At 48.2% G+C, this 21902-nt stretch overlaps 1 protein-coding gene across 1 annotated transcript; it reads right to left on the bottom strand.

The window, feature by feature from the left end:
* Positions 1-18580: 18580 nt before the first annotated feature.
* PNCK (pregnancy up-regulated nonubiquitous CaM kinase) lies at positions 18581-21624 on the bottom strand. The gene is given in 14 exon segments (XM_008577055.1): positions 18581-18691; positions 18956-19099; positions 19241-19254; positions 19257-19327; positions 19419-19456; positions 19458-19517; positions 19572-19660; positions 19663-19676; positions 19771-19838; positions 20023-20169; positions 20349-20503; positions 20892-21050; positions 21232-21304; positions 21580-21624. Coding segments are annotated over 14 exon segments (1188 nt in total).
* Between the last annotated feature and the right edge of the window lie 278 nt (positions 21625-21902).

The following is a 21902-nucleotide window of genomic DNA, read 5'->3' as shown; positions in this document are numbered from 1 at the left end:
CCTGGCCCGACCCCCCTGACACATCCGCGGGATCCCTATTAAACGTGCCTATGGGCCGGGCTCGGGGCCACGGCCTCCCGTGCTGCTTTCGGGCAGGACCGCGCTCCCGAACCTGCCTCTTCTGCGACTGTTACTTTTCTCTTTGGGGGGTGGGGGGGGGGTCCCTATCTGAGAGACCATTCCAGGTGGCTTTCTGTTCCCCGGGCCCGGGCCCTGGGTGCTCGGCCAGCTCAGCTGGGCCCTGGGCCCTGCGGTTTCCCCCTTCAGGAAGGGTGTGTGCCACCTCATTTGCCGCAGGGACCAGCTCCCAGTCCCTTTCCTGTCCCCAAATGGCCGCTTGTGGGGAGGGGTTTGCCACCATCATCAGGGTAGTCACCTCCCTGTTTCTCTGCCGATGGCTTGGGCCTGTCAGGGCTGGGGGCCTCCCAGGGGATGTGGGCCCAGAGGTGTGATGGCCGCCTGGCATCCATGGGGACAGCCTTGTCTGTGTGGCTTCTTGCTGGGCAGCGCTGCAGGGGAGGGTGCAGGCCTGGGAGCCACTGGGCGGGTTCCCAGCCACACATCTGGCGCCCTGACTGTTTTTTTCCTCTTCTCCCAGATGTCTTGACGGGATCACTGGGGCTCTTTGTGACTGAGGGTGGTCAAACTGCCGTCAGAGGAGATGGGGTCTCAGAGCAAGAGCTGGGCTGGGGGAGGGGAAGAAGAAGGCCTTGATTTTGCTGCTGCGGGTCCCACACAGCCGCTGTTGGTGTGGGGGGCAGGGAAGGGACCAAGCTGCAGACACACACGGTCATTCATCGCAGTGCACACCCCTTGCGGGCGGCAGGCATGCGCGCGTGTGCGAGCGTGTCGGTGCTCACACGTGTGCTAGCCCACTTACACACCTGGCCCGGGGAACCATGTCACCCTTGAACCTGGAGGGTCCCTGCTTGTTTTTGTAATCCGCATCGCCATTGCTTTCTTTAATTGTTCCTCCTGAATAAATGGTTTATTTAACATACTGAACAGAGACGGAGGCTGCTTCCTGAGCTCCTTGGAGGGTTGAGGGGGGGGGGGGGGGGAGGCCCTCATGGTCCCTCCACCTGCCCACAGTGGAAAGGGGGCTGCGCTAGGCTGGCCAGTGACTCCAGTGCTACACCCCCACGTCCTCATTTCCCATCTGGTGCTTGCACTGCCTGTTGGCCCAACCTCTGAGCCACCCGGTCACTCACAATCCATTTGAGCCCCCCGGCCCGTGCCACGCCCTGTGCTAGGATGAGGACGCAGCAGCAGGCCGGACACAGAGGCCTGCCTGCTCGGTGGCGCTGACTTTCTGAAGGAGAAAGAAGGGTAATAGCCAGGAGACACGGGGAAGTAGTGCCGCAGACGGAGCAGGGGAGCGAGGATCCAGAACTGGCCACAGCGTTGGGCAAGTGACGCCCAAGACACCACACAGAATCAGCCCCAAGCCCTGCCTCGAAGCACTCACCAGTGCAGCCCTGGTTGGGTATCACCATGAGGGTGATGGGAGCCGCAGAAGGACCCGAGCTGGGAAGGGACATGGGCAGACTTGTGTGTCCGAGGGTGTGTCCCTCTGTCTGACACAATGTGGAATTGGGGCTGCAAGGGGGCAGGGAGAACCTGGTGGAGGCCATTGGGCCACCTGAAGGAACAGATGGGGCCAGTATCTCTCGTCAACACAGGACGCTGCCAATGCCTTCCCCACGCTGTAGCTGGATAGGTCCCTAAAGCTGGATTCCTCACCACGGAGACACACGGCAGAGTGGAAGGGCAGCTGGAGGGTGGGTGGGCAGCAGGCATGGCATGAGAAAGCACTGGTGTCTCTAGCAGTGATGTGGACCAGATGTCCAGAGACACCGTCCTGGTCCACAACCCCTGAAATGTAGCAGGAGACCTCAAAGCGCGTGAATGAATGGCTGAGCTGCTGGGGGACAAAGAGAAAGGCTCCGAGGGGGAAGTACCCAGCACCCCGACTACAGAGAGTGAGCCAGCTCTGGGGCCAGTGCTCGGCTCAAGTGCCAGCACTGTGCCCGGCAGTGCCCAGCAGCCAGGAGCCTCCACGGGAATGCAGCCTCGCCAACACCTTGATTTGAGTCCAGTCACATCCATTTCAGATTGCTGACCTCCAGAATGATAAGTTAATAAACTGTATTGTTTTAAGCCACTAAATTCGTGGTAATTTGTTACAGCAGCAAGAGAAAACGAATACAATAGGTGACCTAGAAAAAAAACACCCCACAGAAAGAGGTGAGCATGTGTGCTTATCTTGACCTTGGAGCTGGGTGGAAGTGGAATAAAAGGAAAATGTCACCCCCTGAGAATTTATAGCCACAAGCAGAGATTTTGTTTAGAGTGGCCTAGGCACAGAGTCGTGGATACCTTTGGAGGGAGGTAGAGACAGTGGTCTGGTTGATATGGGGGGATTGCTTCTGGATTTGTCTTAAAGCTGCATTTGATTATTTTACACACAGATTTTACCTAGATTGTGATAGCCCAATAAAAATAGCACAGTTTAAAAATTAATAAAATAATTTTTAAGCTGCAAGATGGCTGGTAAAAGAAAAACATAAAGAATAAAATAAAAAATAAAATAAAATTTTTAAAGTTCTAAACGAAGTGGTCCAGAGGTAATATTGCCCCAGAGTGCCCAGAATAAGCAAACACAAATCCTCTGTAGAGAGATGTCCTTTAAACACAGGCTTCAAAGAATTCCTATAGAAAATTCTAAAATATATAATCAAAAAAATCAAAAAATGTATAAGGAAAGAAGCCATCATGAGTGAGAGAGACATACAAACATAAATTTAAGTATCAATCTTGCAAAGATTGCAGATTTTGAAATTATATGACACAAAATATAAAATAAGAATGATGATTAATGTGCTAAAAGAAATAAAAGTAAGGGCTGGCCGGTTAGCTCAGTTGGTTAGAGTGCAGCCTTATAACACCAAGGTCACAGGTTTAGATCCCCATACCAGCCAGCTGCCAAAAAAAAAAAAGAAAAGGAAGTACTGAAAGTATAAAAAAAAAAAAAGAACAAGAGACTATAAAATGACCAGGTACTCTTGAAAGCACCAAATAAAGTGTATAGAAATTAAAAATATGACAATTGAAATTAGAAATTCAAGATATGGGTTAAATAGCATGTCAAACATAGCTGCAGAGAGATATAGTGAACTGGAAGATGGATTTAAAGAAATTACCCAGGGCCGGCCCGGTGGCGCACTGGAGAGTGTGCCGCTTGGGAGCGCGGCGGCGCTCCCGCCGAGGGTTCAGATCCCATGTGGAGACCGGTTCCTACTCACTGGCTGAGCGAGGTGCGGGCGCAACACCGAGGGTTGCGATCCCGTTACCGGTCAGTAAAAAAGACAAAAAGGAAAAAAAATAAAAATTAAAAAAAAAAAAAAAGAAAGAAATTACCCAGAATGCAGCACAGAGAGATAAAGACATAGATTGAGGTCACACGTATATATTTACCTGGATTTCTAGAAGAAGAAGGACAAAAAAAAAATAGGGAACAGGCAATATTTTTTAAAAACAATGGCAGAGAAATTTCCAAAACTGATGAACGACACTGTGGAAGAGATTGCTAAGTGTTCACCAGTATCCATTCTCTACTTCTTTTAGGGTATTTGGCTTCCCGGCTGGAAACTTTATTTCCCATCCTCTCTTGCAACTACTTGTGGCTATGGTCTCGCATACTGTCTACTTTTCCCATTAGAGCCCTTAGCACTTTAATTAGTTATTTTAAATTCCCAGTCTGATAATTCCAACATTCCTACCACATCTGAGTCTGGCTCTGGTGCTGACTCTGTCTCTTGAAACTGTGTTGCCTTTTAGTATACCTTGTAGTTTTTTGTTGAAAGCTGGACATGATGTACTGGGTAAAAGGAATTCAGGTAAATAGGCCTTTAGTGATTTGGTGGTGACATGTGGGGAAGGAGAAGTGTTCTATAGTCCTATGAGTAGGTCTCAGTCTTTTGGTGAGCCTGTGCCCCTGGACCGTGACCTTCACAAGTGCTTCTCAGATTCTGCCCCCTTTAGGTGGGACAGGATGGCTAGAGGGAACTGAAGTTGGGTATTTTCCTTCCCCCAGGCCAATTAGGCTCTGATAAAACCCCAATAGATTAGGCTCTGGTAAAATAATTTCTCTTGAGGGCAGGCTTTGTTAAGAATAACAGAATGCTCTAGGCATATTTCAAAATATCTACTTCCCCCCACCCCCTGTCAGAAGCATAGGAAGATTATTCTCATTGTGAGAATCCAGTAGGGCTCCTGGAGGTAAAACTCACAAAAGGATGGGAGCCCCGCTAAGACTGACCTTCCCTGGAGTTTTAACTCTCTGACTTGTCCACACTGAGCCTCCTGTAATTCAGCAATTACAGTTTAGATTTTCCTAACCAGGCACTGGTCCCCACTCATGGGGTTCTGCTCTGGTAAGTTGTAATTCTCTGTCCACCTGTCTCTCCAGTTTGGGGAGCAGCAGTTTGCACTGTGGCCTTGATTTTCTGTAGATCTAAGAGGAGTTGTTGATTTTAAGTTTGTTCAGTATTTTACTTGTTAGGACTGATGACTTCCAAGCTCCTCTATACTGGACCAGACATTAAAACTCTCCTGGGTCTCTTTTTATTGACTGATTTTTCTTCTCACATGGGTCATATTTTTATGCTTCTTCTACCTCAGTCAGGAAGCCTGAATGGCAGAGCTCGCCTAATTTGTTTCCTTTCTCTCATGGACCACAGCCCTTCACTGACTGGTGTCCACCACCTGAAAACAATTAATTCATATATTTTGCCAAGTTTTCTAGTTGTTTATAGTGGGAGGATAATTCTGGACCCTGTTATTTACTCGTGGCCATATCGATATTGAATGACTTTAAGATAAAATATGCATGCTAAATTTTCTAGGGTAACTACTAAAATAATATAAAGAGAGTGTACTACTTCCAAAGTAGTAGAGGAGAATATCAAATAATAAAGGAAAATCTCAACTAATCCAAAAGAAGTCAAGAGAGGAAAATAAAGAAACAGAAACATTGGAATAAGTAGAAAGCATAACACAAAATGTTAGAAATAAATCTAGACATCCTAAGCAAAATAAATAGATTAATTCTCCATTTAAAAACAGGAAACAACCAAAAGTATATAACGATCCAAGAAGCTGAACTTTGGGTAAGAACCGTGGGAGTCTGTAGCATTCTGGCCTAGGTCCGCTCTCATCCCCACTCCCCACCCCCCACTTCCCACCAAGACAGGGCAGACCATGAAGACCAGCAGCTTCTCTGCCTCTGGTTTAAAGGGGGCTCACTCAGTTTGGAGTTGTGGGCAATAATCACACCCAGTGGCATTGTCAGTGGAAGTTACTTCTCAGAGGCAGGCTGGCAGGGCAGGGCCAACAGCTTAACTCTACTAGACTGAGGTTGTAAACATGCTTGTGGCAAGCATATTCCTGGCTGACCAGAGACTGGAGGGATCTCAAGCTGTCCATGCTCTCCTGGACTGTCCTGAGGCCGTGCACATGTATATAGGTGATTAAAAGAAGCCCAATGGAGAATAAAACCCAGGAAGACCTGAAAATAGCCTAAACATTAAAAGAGTTCCCCTACCCACACACAGAACCATTAGCAGAGGACACAAGCCTTACTGGCTTGAGATGCTTGAGCATAGCTTCTGTCCAATCATTGGCTGACTACTAAGCTAAGCAATATAGGGATAGCCCCTAGGAAACCAGACTTAAAATGTGAAACTAGAATATATATCTTTTTAACCGGAAAAATCTGAGCAGAGACACTAGTAACTGCACACTACAAGGGGACAAACTTCACAGATTTAGCCCAGAAAAGTTATATAACAAAGAAACAAATTACAAAACACAGAGAGAGAGAGAGAGAGCGCAGCAACAACTTCCAGGAAGAAGAAAAATACCAAAATCCAGAGTTGCTGGAAAATATTATCTAAAATGCCCAGTTTTCAATAACAACAACAAAAGAAAATTATAAGACATACAAAGAAACAGTAAAGTCTGACCTACACTCAGGAAATCAATCAGTCAATAGAAACAGTCTCTGAATGTTTCCAGATATTGGAATTAGCAAATGAAGACTTCAAAACACTTATTATAAATATGTTAAATGTACTAAAGAAAATCACATTTAAAGAGTTAAAGGAAAGTGTGACAATGAGTCAATAAATAGAGATTGTCAATAAGGATATAGAAATTACAAAAACATTACCAAAAGAAAATCATAGAGTTGAAGAATATAATAACTAAAGCCAAAACTTCTTTAGAGGTGTTCGAGAACAAGTTCAAGATGTCAGAAGAAAGTATTGGAGAACTCGAAAATAGATCAATATAAATTACCCAATCTGAAGAACAGAGAAAGAAATGATTAAGGAAAAGCTGACAGTCTCAGAGATCTGAGACAGCATCAAGCATATGAAAATATGTGTAATTGGAGGCTCTGAAGAAGGGGAAAGAGTAAACGGAGCAGACAAAATATTTTAAGGAACAATAGCTAAACACTTCCAAAATTTGGTAAAAAAAAAAAAAACATTAATTGGATCCAAGAAGTTCAATGAACCCCAAGTAAGATAAACACAAAGACAGCCACTCGCAGACATGTCATAGTCAAACTGTTGAAAGCCAAAGACAGACAGTTTTGAAAGTAGCAAGAGAAAAATGACCCACATAGAAGGAAACCACAATAAAGTTAACATCTGACTTCTCATCATAAAGAGTGGAGGCTGGGAGGTGGTGGGATGACATATTCAAAGTGCTGAAAGAAAAAAAAAATTACTATCAACCAAAAACTCTGTGTCTAGCAAAACTATAAAAATTGAAGGTTAAAAAAAAGAAGACATTCTCAGATAAACAAAGACCGAGAGATTCATTCCTAGAATACCTTCTTACAAGAAATACTCAAGGAAGTTCTTCAGACTGAAAGGAAACGACACTAGTTAGTAACTTGAATACACAGTAAGAAACAAAGAGCAGCAAAAAATGGTTAATAGGTGAGTTAAAATAAAAGTCACTCTTAATATGTTTTCTTTATTTCTTCTCTTAACTTCTTAAAAAAATAAGATTGCATAAAGCGATACCCATTACGCTGTATTGTTGGATTTATAACCTATATAGATGTAATATCCACGACATCACTAGCACAAAAGAAGAGGGAAGGAATGGGTACATATTGAAGCCAAGTCTCCATATTTTACCAAAATAAAGTAAGTATTAATTTGAAGTAGACTGTGATTAGTTGAGATTCATATTGTAATCCCTAGGGAAACCACTAAGAAAACTAAAAAATATATAGTTAAAAATCAACAGAAAGAATAAAATGATATACTAAATAAATATTCAACACAAGAGAAGGCAGTCAAGAAACAAGAGAAGAACAAAAAAGACAGGAGATATGTTTATAGGGTACAGTTTGTTGTTTAAATACATGGATAATTTGTAAAATTATATACTCTGTGTAGAAAACAAACAGCAAAGTGGCAAATGTAAATCCAACTGTATCAATCATTACATTAAATGTGAATGGTCTAAATAGCCCCATCAAAATCAGAGATGCAGAAAAAGCTAGATTCAACTAATTATTTATTGTTTATGAGACAAATTTTAGATTCAAAGATGCAAATAGATTCAAAGTAAAAAGACAGAATAAGACATACCATTCAAACAGTAACCATAAGAGAGTTGGGATAGCTATATTAATATCAGATAAAACAGACTTTAGGAGAAAAAAATGTTATTAGAGAAAAAGGGGACATTTCATAATAATGAAAGGGTCAATTCATCAGGGAGATATAACAATAAACGTATATGTATCTAACAACACAGCCCCAAAATACAGGAAGCAAAAACTAACAGAATTAAGAGGGGAAAGAGAAAATTTAACTATAATCACTGGGGATTTCAATGACCCATTTTCAATAATTGATAGTACTAGACAGAAAGTCAGCAAGGATATAGAAAATGTGAACAACACTATCAACAAATCTGACCTATCTGATACCTGTGGAACATACTGCTCACCAACAGCAGAATGTACATTCTTCTCATTTGCACATGAAACATTCTCTAGAATAAACCATAAGGTAGGTCATAAAACAAGTCTTAACACATTTCAAAGGACTTACATAGTACCAAATATGTTCTCTGACCACAACAGAATTAAATGAAAAAAATTTTTAAAGGAATCTAGAAAATCTGGAAATTAAACAACATACTTCTAAATAACTCACAGGTCAAAGAAAAAATAAGGAAAAATAGAAAAGACTTTGAACAGAAGGAAAACAAAAACAACATATCAAAATTTATGGAATCCAGCTAAAGCAATACTTAGAAGCTATGTACAGTTTTAAATGCCTACATCAGAAAAAATGAAAGATCTCAAATCAACAGCCTAAGGACCTTAACAAACTTAGAAAAAAAAGAGCAATCTAAATCCAAAACAAGCAAAAGGAAGGAAATAAAAATCAGTACAGAAATATGAGCAGAGGGCTTCTGGCCAAGATGGTGGAATAGACGGTCCCCAACATCACTCTCTCCCACAAATCACCAATTTACAACCATTAAAAAGCAACGACAGCCAAGCTGGTGCTGCTGGAGCTCAGGGGAAGAGGAGGAGAGACCTACAGAATTCATGAAGGCAGGAGAAGCCACGACAAGAGAAAGAAAGGACTGCTCCCACCATTTTGAATCCCAACTGCTTCCAAGCTGGAGCTGATGAGCACATGGAACAAGAGCTGGCAAAAGCCACACTTGTACCCTTCAGATGAAGTTACTTAGAAGTGGCAGGGGAGAAGAGGGCCTTGTTGGCCCTCAGGCCAGCAAGACCACTAACAGGGTTCCCATGGACCCACATAGGAGCAAGGAACCACAACAACTGAAAAAAGGAGCCACTCAGAGCCTGATGAATCATAGCAAGGGACTGGCACATGGCCCGTCCCATGGGAAGTGTTTGGAGTATGGGCAGTGGGGGAGACAGGCCCACCAGGGAAACATTGGGGCACAGGATAGATGGCTGATCTGCCCCCCAACCAGCACAGGACCACTCAGTGGAGGCTGGTCAGCAATATAGGACTGCAGGGGTGGAGTTTGATGAAAAGTCTCAGGCCCAGACCAGAGTTTCCACACAACCCAGGTGCACTGGAACTCACAAGACCCAGAAGTCAACAATTAAAACCTGAGCTGCACAAAAAGCCTTTCCCAGGGAATCAGCAGCAAAGCAGCAATTTAGCTCAACCACACAGCTCAAGTACTGGTCCCCACAGGAAGTCCCCCCATTTTAGAAGTAAGCAAAGGACAACAAATTAGTTCCAGTGCAGAGTTTTCAGTGGTGGGAACAGCAAATAATCCAACAAAGAACTGAAAGAAAAAACAAAGTACCCACAAATCAGAGACAAAGTCTGATTTAACTAGTAAAAGTCTAACACCACCAAAGAACACCTATAAAACCTAGAAGGACTGGCAGACCCCTGGGCTTCCAAGCCAGGGAGCAGGGAGGGCTGCAGGCCTCAGTCATGCCCACCCTCAACATCTGCAACCAGCCCAGCAATGACCACCAGGCCTCCACAAGAAGCACCCTGGGCTCCCAAACCAGGGCAGTGGTGGGCCTCGGGCCTCGGCCACAACCCCCAACACCCGCAACCAGCCCAGCAATGACCACTGAGCTGCCACAGGAAGTGCCCCTGGCTCCTGAGCTGGGGCGGTGGGGGTTCAAGGGCCTTGGCTGTACCCCCGACACCCACAACCAGCCCAGTGACAACCATCAGGACACCACAGGAAGCTCCCCAGGGCCAGGGCAGTGGGGGACCAAGGTCTTCAGCCACCTCCCCATGACATCTGCATCCAACCCAGCAATGACTGAGCCACCACTGGAAGGCCCCTGGTCTCCCCTGCAGGAATGAGGGCGTGCCATGGGCCTCAACCATGCACCCCCTTCCCCTGTCCTTCTCCCTCGCAACTGCTCCACAACAACATCTTAGAATGTAAAAAATTAATGACATTAATAAATATATATTGATTGATTTTCAAAAAATAATAATAAATTAAATAAATAGATATGAAAAAAATTAGCGCAAAAACTAATGAAATAAAAAACAGGAAAATAATAGAGAAAATCAATGAAAACAAAGTTGGTTCTTTGAAAAGATCAACAAAATTGATCTTAGCTAGACTGACCGAGAAAAAAGCGATTTAAATTAAAAAGATCTTCAACCCCTGTACTGGCTAGTTGCCAAAAATAAAAAAAATAATAAATCACAAAGATCAAGAAGGAAAAAGGGGGCATCACTACTCACTACTGACCTTTACAAATTAAAAGGATTATAAGAGATGTTTTGAACAACTTTATGCCAACTCGGACAACTCATGAAATGAACAAAAGACCCATAACCAAACCTGACTTCAAAAAAAAAATACAAAATCTTGAATAGATTTATAACAAGCAAATAAATTGAATTAGTAATTGAACATCTTCCCACAAAGAAAATTCAAGCCCAGATAGTTTCACTCGTAAATTCTATCAAATAACTAAAGGAGAAACAATACTAATACAAACTCTTTCAGAAAATATGGGCCGGCCCGTGGCTCACTCGGGAGAGTGCGGTGCTGATAACACCAAGGCCACGGGTTCGGATCCCATATAGGGATGGCCGGTTCTCTCACTGGCTGAGCGTGGTGCTGACAACACCAAGTCAAGGGTTAAGATCCCCTTACCGGTCATCTTTTAAAAAAAAGAAAATAGAGTAGAACACTTTTCATCTCATCTTATGAGGCCAGTATTACCCTCACACCAGACATCACAAGAAAACTACATACCAATAACCTTCAAGAACACAGATGCAAAAATCCTCAACACAACTTTTAAAAACTGAACCCAGCAACATATAAAAGGAATGATTGCTGTGGTTTGAATGTTCCCCCAAAACTCTTGGAAGCTTGATCCCTATTTTAACAGTGTTAAGAGGATGGGAAATCAGACTATGGTATTTGAAAGGTGGGACCTTTGGGAGGTGATTGGATTGAGAGAATTCTGTCCTCATGAATGGTTTAATGGGTTATCAGGGGTGACTGTGGGTTTTATAAGGCCAGCAGGTGAGCACGTGAGCATGCGCTCTTGCTCAGCCCTCGCTATGTGATACCTTGCATTGTCACGGGACTTCCCCACCGAGAAGTCCCTCACAAGATGTGCCCCTGGACCTTGAACTTCCCAGCCTCCAAAACTGTAGAAAATAAATTTTATTTCCTTATTTATTTCCTTATAAGTGACAGAAAATGAACTAATACAATTACACACCATGATCAAGTGGGATTTATACCAAGAACTCAATTGTTTTAACACCTGAAAATCAATGTAATACGCTATATTAACAGAATAAAAAACAAAAACCACAGGATCATTTCAGTAGGTGCAGAAAACAATCTGACAGAATCTAACACCCATTTAAGATTAAAAAACAAACACCTTTCAACAAACTAGGATTAGAAGCGAAGATACTCAAGATGATAAAGGGCATCCATAAAGAAATCCACAGTTAACAGCACACTTAATGACGAAGGACTAATCGTTTCCCCTAAGATCGGGAACAAGGAAAGGACATTTTGACCACTTGAATTCAAAGTAGTATTGAAGGTTCTTGCTAGTGCAATAGGTTGGCGGAGGGATAAAAAGAAACAAGAGAAAAAATAAAGGGAAATTAAAAGCATCCAGATTGAAAAGGAAGAAGTAAAACCCTCTTTATTTGCAGATAACACGTCTTGAATGTAGAAAATCCCAAAGAATCCACACAAAAACCTACTAAAACTAATAAAAAGTTTAACAAGGTCACAGAATACAAGATCGGTATACAAAAAAATCAATGGCTATTTCTATACACTTTCAAAAAACAATCCAGAAATGAAATTAAGAAAACAATTCTGTTTACAGAGCATCAGAAAAAAGAAAATGTATGAATACATTTTTTAAAAGTGCAAGAGGTGTACACTGAAAACAACGGAACATCATTGAAAGAAATTAAAGAAGACCTAGACAAATGGAATGATATATTGTGTTCATGGACTGGACAACTTGAATACTGTTTTAAGACAGCAATACTTATTAGTCTGCTCGGGCTTCCATTAAAAAATACCATAGACTGGGTGGTTTAAACAAAAGAAATTTATTTTCTCATCCTTCTGGAGACTAGAAGTCCAAAATCAAGGTTCCCGCCAATTTGGTTTCTGGTGAGGGCTCTCTTCGTGGCTTGTCAAGCGCCACTTTCTCGCTGTGTCCTCACATGGCCTGTCCTCAGTGTGTGCACTCTGCTGTTTCTCCTTACAAGGACACACTAATCCTCTCAGGTCAGGGCCCCATCCTTACAATCTCATTTAACCTTAATTACTTCCTTAGAGGCCTCATCTCCAAATATAGTCCCATAAGGGGTTAGGGCTTCAACATATGAATTCCGGGGGACATAAACATTCAGTACATAACACTCTCAAAATTTATTTATAGATTCAACACAATCTCTACCAAAATTCCAAATGCCTTTTTTTTTGCAGGAATTGAGAAGCTGATTCTAAAATTCAGATGGAAATGCAAAAAACAAGAATAGCCAAAACGATTTTGAAAAGAACAAAGTTGGAGAATTCTCATGTCCTGGTTTCATAACTTACCACAAAGCTACAGTAATCAAGACAGTGCGGTACTGGTGTGAGGATGGATGTATACGGCAATGAAATAGAATCGAGGATCCAGTAAAAAGCCCTCAGATGTACATTCAGCTGATTTCTGACGAGAGCCAAGATAAGTCCATGGGGAAAGGATAGGCTTTTCAACAAATGATGCTAGAACAACTGGACAGCCCCACGCAAAAGAATGAAGTTGGACCCTAACCTCACACTATACATAAAAACTAACTCAAAATGGATGAAAGACCTAAACGGAAGTGCTAAACCAATTAGAAGAAAATATAAGTGTAAATCTTTGTGACGAGGATTGGGCAATGGTTTCTTAGACATGACACAAGCAACCAAAGATAAATAGATAAATTGAACTTCATCACAATTTTTAAAAATTTGTGCACCAAAGTACACTATCAAAGAGTGAAAAGACACAGAATGGGACAAAATGTTTACAAATCATATATCTGATAAGGATCTAGTAACCAGAATATATAAAGAACTCTTCCGGCTCAACAATAAAAAGACGAATTATCCAATTAAAAAATAAACAAAAGTTTTGAATAGACATTTCTCCAAAGAAAATACACAAATGGTTAATAACTATGTTAAGAAGATGCTCAACATCATTGGTCATTACAGCAATGCAAATCAAAACCACAATGAGATACCACTTCACACACACTTGCGTGGCTGTAAGAAAAGCCACAAACAATAACAAGTGTTAACAAGGGTGAGGAGAAATTGGAATCCTCTTTCATTGCTGGTGGGAATGTAAAATGGTGCAGTCACTTTGGAAAACAGCTTGGCATTTCCTCCAAAAGCTAAACATGGAGTTACCATATGGTCCAGCAATTCCTCTCCTAGGTATATACTCAAGACAATTAAAAATATATGTCCACACAAAATCTTGCACATAAATGTTCATAGCAGCATTATTGACAATAGCTAAAAGGTGGAAACAAGCCAAATGTCCACTGATATGGTCTATCCACACAATGGAATATTATTCAGCTGTAAAAAGGAATAAAATACTAATACATGCTACAATATGGATGAATCCTGAAAACATTACACTAAGAGTAAGAAGCAAGACACAAAAAAAGTCCACACATGGTATGATTGCATTTATTTAAAATATTTGAGTAAGCAAATCCACAGAGACAGAAAGTGGTTTAGTGGTTGCCAGGGGCTGGGGGAGCAGCAAATGGGGAGTGACCACCAATGGATACAGGAGTGACCTTTTGCAGTGATGAAAATGTTCTGGAATTAGTGGTGATGGTTATAAAACTTTGTAAAAACACTAAAAACCACTGAATTGTACATTTTAAAGGATGAGCTTTATGGTATGTAAATTATATCTCAATAAAAAGCACATTTCAAGTTTGAAAGGAAAGGAATTGAAAAAGATACACCAGGCAAATATTGACCTAAAACAAGCTATAGTTTCTATATTAATACCAAAGTAGATTATAAGGAAAAGCATTACTAATACTAACATATGTCACTATATTTTGATCAAATGTTCAACTTACCTAAAATACTCATATATAACAATTCTAAACTTATATGCACTTAACAACATAACTTAAAATTACATAAAGCATTAACTGAAAGAACTACAAGGACAAACTGGCAAAAAGTAGTTGGGCCTCTACTCAGGGCATCGTATAAGGCAAGACTTGGCTCCCTGGGGCAAGGGTAAATATTGAAATCTCCATGGGATGTGAGGGAGAAGACCTGGAGAAATGGGCATGAAGTTTTTATATTTATCAAGAAGAGCCAGATAGAGCTAAAAATATATATATATATATATATATTGAAAAACTCTTACAGCAAAAATGAGCCCACCGTTGTCCTGCTTGAACCCCTCAGTGGCTCCCCAGTGCTCTGTTGAGAAAGTTCCCTTTCTAGGCTGATTTCTGACCACTTCCTCTCACAGCTCCCTCAGTCAAGCAAACCAGGTTCTTTGTTATTTTCCAAACACTCTATATTTCTTATCTTGCCCACCTGGGATTGGGGGAGCTAGGGATGCCTGGACGAAGCTGGGATTGGGTGGAGAACATGGTTGCCATGTGCCAAAAGAGTGCCTGCAGCTTATAGTGCCAACTTGACCACTGCCTGGCCAGGGGGCCTGGTTTGACCCCTTCATCTCCTGAATAGCCCTGCTTCTCCGCTGCGTTCCCCAGCAGCAGCCTCCTCAGAAGCCACCCCCGCCCCTGCTCCCGTTCAGTCCACCATGACTGAGCTCCATCTTTCCAATCGCACTTCAGCTGCCTTGGCACAGGCTCTCTACATCTCTTGCCTTGTTCCCCACATGGCCCCAGACATGTCTCCCAGCCACCAGCCCTGCCCCACTTCCAGGCTGTCCTTCAAGCTGAACTCCAGAGGGGTCTTTGTAGGGCCCAGATCCCATACCTCACCCCCGAGGAAATATCTCCATGGTTCCCATTTAACAGGACATGAAGTTGAGGCACAGAGGACATTCACGGTGACACAAACCACCTGCAAGGCCCACACTGAAACCCAGGGTGGGTTCCACTCAACTCAGTGTTCTTTCTCCTTTAGCATGCTGATAGTTTGCATTCACAAATACAACGAAGGAAAGAACTCCCCCTTCTTTTCTCCAATTCCCCACACAACTCCTACATCCCGAGCAAGACTTCCTCAATGTGCCACAAGCTGTGTGGCCTCGGCTCAGTTACTCAGCCTCCCCATATGTGGAGTGGGGACGATGATAATGACGTAGCTACCTCACAGGTGAGGTTCACGTTAGTACATGTGATGCTCTCCCAAACAGTGCCTCGCACATAGGAAATGCTCAATAAAGAGTCCCTATTAGCATCCTCTTAATTAAAAGGAATAAGCCTTCCATAAATGCTAACTGTAAAGCTAGATACGTATTTGTAAGGAGAAGGGTGAAGTATAAGTCGCTTTTTCTCTACTTCTGTGCCCCTTGGGCACCTCCAACTCACCATGTCCAAAACTAATCTCTTTACCTCTGCCCCAAAGTCACGCTGGTTGAACCTTCTCGACAAACGGTTCCACTGTCCACCCGGAAACGCATGGGCTATCTGGACCCTCCCCCCTTCATTCCCCATGCTCAACTCATCACCAAGGCCTATCCACCGGACTACCAAACAGCTCCCAGGGTCACCTCCAGGTCTACCAGTCCCCACAGGCTGAGCTTCCCTGGAATCTATGCCACCCACAGGTTTGCTCCAAGACAGTGTGTGTGACCCACTCTGTGTAGGCCAGAACAGAGGAGACAGCGTCCTGTCATGATGCCCACAAGCGTTCCCTGCTCAGTTCTAGTCTGTTCCCCAGCACCCGGGAAGGATAGCCCACTCTCGAGGGGCCGGCCTCTGCTCCCGATTCACAGCACCTGAGATTTCCAGCTAACTCGAGCTCAGCCCCTAACGCAAACTGGGTAAGTGTGCTCTCTGGCCAAACAAACAAACAAACAAACAAACAAACGAAACCCTTCCATGGTCCCATTGCTCACAGACTAAGCCCCAACTCCTTACCCTGCCAGGCTTTGGTGCGGCACCTTCCTCCAGCGGCCAGCCTGAGTGCCTGTGCTGGAAGTGCTCCTGTCACAGTGTCCCCCGCCCCAGCCCCTCTCCATCTCCCCACCCCACGGCTAAAGCAGCCCTTTCTCTCTCCCGGGCTGCACATCCCGCTGCCTTGGTGACCCAAAGCTTTCCTCTCACAGACCACCCTCCTCAGATGGGAAGGTCTCGGAGGGAGGAAGGAGGGGTGCCACCTCTGCCTGACCTGGGGGTCCCCCCTCTCGCCTTGCTCCCAGGTGGGCAGACTTCTCCAGGGCAGGATTTGGGTGGGGGAAGAATGGATGTGAGCGGCTGCCCCAGGTGCTGAAGGAACCAGGGGTGGCCGAAGGACGTCTAAACATGTGATCGTGGCACCCCCTGCTGACAAGAGTCCGAATTGCACCCTGTGTCAGAGTGGCCCAGAGCTGCTGCCCCAACTCTGCAGAAGGGATCTGGCCACACGCCTGGGCTGGAAGAGCTGGTTGTCTCTGTGCAGGTGCTCAGATTCCTTCTGGAAGGCTGGCTTTGGCACTCCTGCTCAGGGCTTTCGGAGCAGCCAGCATGCCGAAGCCACCCCCTCCAGTAGAGGGCCTCCTCCTGCAGGCCAGGCACCTTATCTGATGGGCCCAGTGCCATGCCCAGCAGCTCACACAGAGCAGAGGCCCAATCAGTATTTGACAAACAAACCAAGAACAAGCAGGTGTCGCAGGTGTCCTGTGTGAACAATTGCAAAGATAGGGAGCAGAGCCAGCTAAAGGGATGCTGGTGAAGATGTCCAAGGTAGCAGGATGCCAGGACAAGGTGACAAGGTCCCAGGTGGGGAGCTGAGGGCAGGCAGGACAGGTTGCTGGAGGCCAAGCCTCTGAGACCTGGCTATGGTACTAGCTGACGGCCAGGCATGGGTGAGAGCCAGAAGCGGGGCTGGCGCGGTAGGACCCAGCCATGTGACCCAAAGCCTGGGGCGAAGGATGGCCTGGCAGTGGCTGTGGGGACAGAGAAGGAAGCTGCCCAACCGGCTCCAGACTTCTCCAGGCTCAGGAAGGGGGTGGCAGAATGCTGGGAGAAGAGGAGCTGTCCCCACTCCCGCCAACCCAGAGGAGGGGCACCCTTGCCGCTGTCCTTGGGGGAAGCTGGGCTCCTGGCTCCAACCCCAAATCCCAGTCCAGCCTCCGCCTCAAGGCCCAGGCCAGCTTCGGTTTGGGCCTCATCACTTCCCTTTGGGTCCCACAGTTTGACAAGGAGAGGGGTCTTCACCACACTCCCTGGTTGGGCTGTGGGCCATTGGGCTCACACCCTGAGGGCTGGCAGGGGCAGGGGTCTCAGAGAAGAGGGGGAAGGGATGGCCAGCTCTCCTGGAACCCTGGCCAGGGCCAAGGGGTGGCCCTAGGGATGTTCCCCTGATGGACCCAGAAGAAAGGCCTAGAAGGGCCAGCAAGGCAGGGCTCTGGAGGCCTGACCCATCCAGAATGGGGTGCAAGGGGCTGGGGCCACTCAGACCAGATGACAGTCCACGTCTCTTCACACCAGAAGCCATAACCAACCTGTCACTGCTCCCGGAGACCCAGCTGCCAACCCGGGTCCACCCAGGTCTGGAGCCCACAGGTTCCAAATCCCCGGCACGGCACATGGGTGGAGGCTCCCAGGTACCCTTTCCTGGCCGGGGGGCTCCTCTTCACCCCACCCTTCCACACTGGTCGCTCCACAGCAGGACGCCCTGAGCCCAGCCCTGCACAGCAGGAGCACTGCAGCCCAGCCCTGGGGACCTGGCGACAGCACTCCTCAGGCCCCCCTCAGCCTCCCACCATCCCCCTCTGCCACTGCCAGCAGGCCTGAGCTGCCTCCATTTTGTCTCAGGGACCCAGCCAGACCTCTAGGGTGGCAGAGCTGGTCCACCAGGCTGCCTCTTGCTGGTGCTTTGGGGGGCCGGGACAGGAAGTTCTTGGATGACTGGGAACTTGTCTGCCATGATCTCAGGGAGCAGAGGTTCAGGTGACAATGGGCGAGGCCACAGGGCAGGGTCCGATTGGCAGTGGGCCTGTCTCCTTGGCTTCCTTCCCACAGGTGACCCATTCCCCTCCACACTCATCCCGTCCCCAGCTCACCACTGGCCCATTGCTCTCTGTCTTTATTGGTTTGGGGAAAACTGGAGGGGCTGGAGGACCACGACACAGTCAGCAAAGCACAGAACAGCCGTGCAGGAGGGACAGCCCTGGAGCCCACCTGCCAATGCCTCATAGGCTTCTAGAGGGGGTACGGCGACAGAGGAGGGGAGCCCCTGCCCCTGGGCGAGGGCAGAGCCTGTGGGCACACTGGGGGGTGCCGCACTCCTGCCCCAACGCCATGCACGTCACCCACACATGTCACACTCTCCAGCAGAGGCCAGCCCCGGGGTATGGGAGCTGGGGGAAGGGGACCAAAAGCGCCCAAGGGAAGGAAACCTGGGGATCGGTCCACTTGGCCTCGGCATCTGCCTGGGGAGAGAAGGAAGAGAGCAGCAGAGGGAAGGGACCAGCCTGTCCCGCGCCCCACCCGCCCCGCCACCAGCGCGGGCGCCCGCTGGCCGTTTGTGTCCTTCAGCTCTCCTGGAAGCCCGGCTCCTCCTCCGTCTATGCTCTCTGTCCTCGGCCCTCTGTCTGTGGGGTCCACTCTGCTTAGCTCTGGGCCACATGGAGCGCCACCACCCTCTAAGCTCACCAAGGAGCCAGCCCCCAATGAGGCAGGGTCCCCCCACATACCTGGGCGTCACCACTGAGGGGCTGGCCAGCCCAGAAGCCTGCGTGACTGTGGCGAGCCACGCCCTGCTTGGAGGCCTCCTCGCCCTCTCGGCTCTGTCCCAGCTGACGGATGTGGCACAGGAACAAGGTGGCGTTGAACGCTCGCTGTGGGAGGAGAGGGGGCCAGGCAGGCCGGGGTTCCAGCTCCAAGTCTGCAAGGAGCGCAGCGGTGGCTGGGCAGCCGAGGCCAGCACCCTGAAGCTGGGGAACGGGCAGGTGGCCACCTCGGGCCTCTCCTGTGCTGACGTTCCAGTGGTCCAGGCAAAACTCTTCTCAGTCTGCTCATTGACTGAGCCGTGGACACCCTTGTCGAAGGCCACGTCCCCAGAGACCCTGGGGAAGTCTGAAAGTCAGCGGGGAGGGGGACATCTCTGAGGATGTGGTCCCTCTGGCCCTGGCACAGCTTGGGAGGGGTCCCACTCACCAAAGATGCTGAGAGGCCTGTGGGCAGATGAACTTCCTACTTGGGACTTCGATCCAGTAGGTGCCAGATAAAGTCGGGGAGGCCGGGTCAGCCTGCCCCCTCCCCACGGCCCCTCGACACCCCCAGCACAAGCCAGCCTCAAGCTCACCTGACTGAAATGTCATCCCAAAAGGGAGAGTCCAACTCATAGCCGGCCCTCAGTATCTGTCTGAAGAGTTCAGGGTGGCTCTCGTCATAGAATCGGGGTACCCACACAGCCTGGCACGCACAGACGAATCACCCGGCTGTCCAACCCTCCCCGGCCCAGCAGGGGCAGGCAAGCAGAAGATGCGCTGTCCCAGTGGTCACGCACAGGATGCGGCAGATGGCACCCAGGGCCCACACATCTACGGCCTTCCTGTAGGGTTTCTGCTCCAAGAGCTCCAAGGGTTGAGGGCCAGAGACAGACACAGACACACACAGACACACACACACGCGCGCACGCACGCCATGCCGGCCAGTGCCTCAGTGCCGTGCATCCGTGCAATCGGCACAACAGTCTTCCCGGCCCCTGGTGCCTCGGTTCCCCCAGGGTCCCCCAGCCCCGTCTCATCCCCCAGCAAGCTTCAGGGTGCACTCCTTCACTTACCCACATATCCTGGGGTCCTCAGGTGGTGCCTAGCATGTTGCTGGCCTGGACTTTGGAGAGACCAAAGTCAGAGACCATGACCTTGGAGTCTTCAAAGGGCGTGGCATAGAGGAGGTTTTCAGGCTGTGATGTGTGGGTGCTAAAGAAAGGGCCAGCGCAGTTCTGGCATAGCCCCAGTGCTGGGACAGGATGAGCCTCAGCACCTTCAAGTTGCCCAGACCCTTGCTGGAGAGAGATGCTGGGAAAAGCCTGACCATGCTCCTGAGGAGACACACGCAGGGCGGGGGGCCCCAGCCAGGCACCTTGAGGTCCTGGTGTACGAGGCCCAGGCTGTACAGGTAGGAGACAGTGCCAAGGACCTGACCCAGCAGGTGGCTGGCATGCTTCTCTGAGTAGGAGCCGCGCTCCATGATGTGGACAGAAAGCTCGCGCCCCATCACCCTGGCAGGAGTCGGGGCTCAGCTGACCCAGGCACCTCAGCCCCCCATGGGCTCCTGCAGCATGCCTCAGCCCCTACGATAGGACCGCAGCAGAATCTAGCAGTGCTTTGTCCTGGGCCCCAGGAACACCCCTCCCTGTTTTCTTCCTCCCCACTCTGCTCCCCGTTGCCTATCATAGGCCACCCCTGCCCGGTCCAGGAGGGCAGAGCTCCAGCCCCCAGCTTGAAAACCACAGATTAATATTAACCCTCTGATTGTGCTGATGTGGACACGCAGGCGCAGACAGGAAAAGAGAACTGTCCCAGGTCTCCCTGCAGTTTGTTGGCCAGGCCTGGACTAGACCAGAGGGCTCAGCCTCCCAGACCCCAGACCTGAGACCGAGGGGCTCCTAACATCCCCATCGACTTAGTCCCTGTCCCAGCCCTAGGTGCGGTGCACACCTGCTGAGCACTGCGATCTCGGTCTCCTCCTTGTCCCGGAGGGCCTTCTTGGGGACACACTTGAGGACAACAAGGTGTGCAGAGCCCCAGTCCACCCCACCACAGAGCAAGACAGCAGGCGGAGGAAAAGAGGAGGGAGCCCAGACAGGACAGCGGAGCTGGGGGGGAAGGGGCCCCATGCCACGCAGCCCCGCCACACATGTGCACACACACTCGCACATCACTGACGTGCACATCTACACGCTGTCTCACGCGCACACACACTCGCACACCGCCACACACCATGTCACATACTCTCACACGCACTCAAGAGCCCAGCTTCTCCCGGATCTTGTGGGCGCTGCTGATGTCCTCATGTGTCTTGAGCAGCAGCCATGTCTGGAGAGGCACATGGGAGAGGTTGAGGGAGGCCCCCAGGGTGAGGGGCAGCTCCCTCCCCTACCTCAGGCTACCCTAGCGGACAGACACCCTCATCCCCACCCTGGCCCCCCACTCAGGAACACCCTCCTGTGAGACATCCCTCACCACCGAGGTCCACACTCCCAGATGACGGCTCCCACGGGAGGCCACCGCATACACATCCGCCCATGCCTCGTACCCCGACCCTGGTACCCAGACCACCGCCAGCGCCTGGACACTCCCTGCCTGCACACGTCCAAGCCAGTGTCATAGGCGGCCTTCCAGAAGGCTCCATGCATCCTCCTTCCACCCTCCAGTCCCAACCACATCCACAGCGCCCAGACCCCTTCCACCCCTCCTAAACCCGCCATGCATGGCACAGAGCCCACAGGCACAAGCCACCCAGGCCACCAATCCGCCTGCGATGCACCTGCGATCCCCGAGCACAGCCACCTGCCACAACCACCGATACCCACGCAGCCGCCCAGGCGCAGCCCAGCCCGCAGGGCCTCGGAGCCGGGGACGTGGGAGCCTGGTCTGCAGGCGTCCCGAGCGGTGCGGGCCGCGCGCGTGCGGG

The sequence above is a fragment of the Galeopterus variegatus genome, unplaced genomic scaffold (genome assembly GCF_000696425.1).
Source record: "Galeopterus variegatus unplaced genomic scaffold, G_variegatus-3.0.2 Scaffold1442, whole genome shotgun sequence".
Classification (NCBI taxonomy): Eukaryota; Metazoa; Chordata; class Mammalia; order Dermoptera; family Cynocephalidae; genus Galeopterus; species Galeopterus variegatus.
This window is presented reverse-complemented; position numbering and strand designations above follow the sequence as displayed.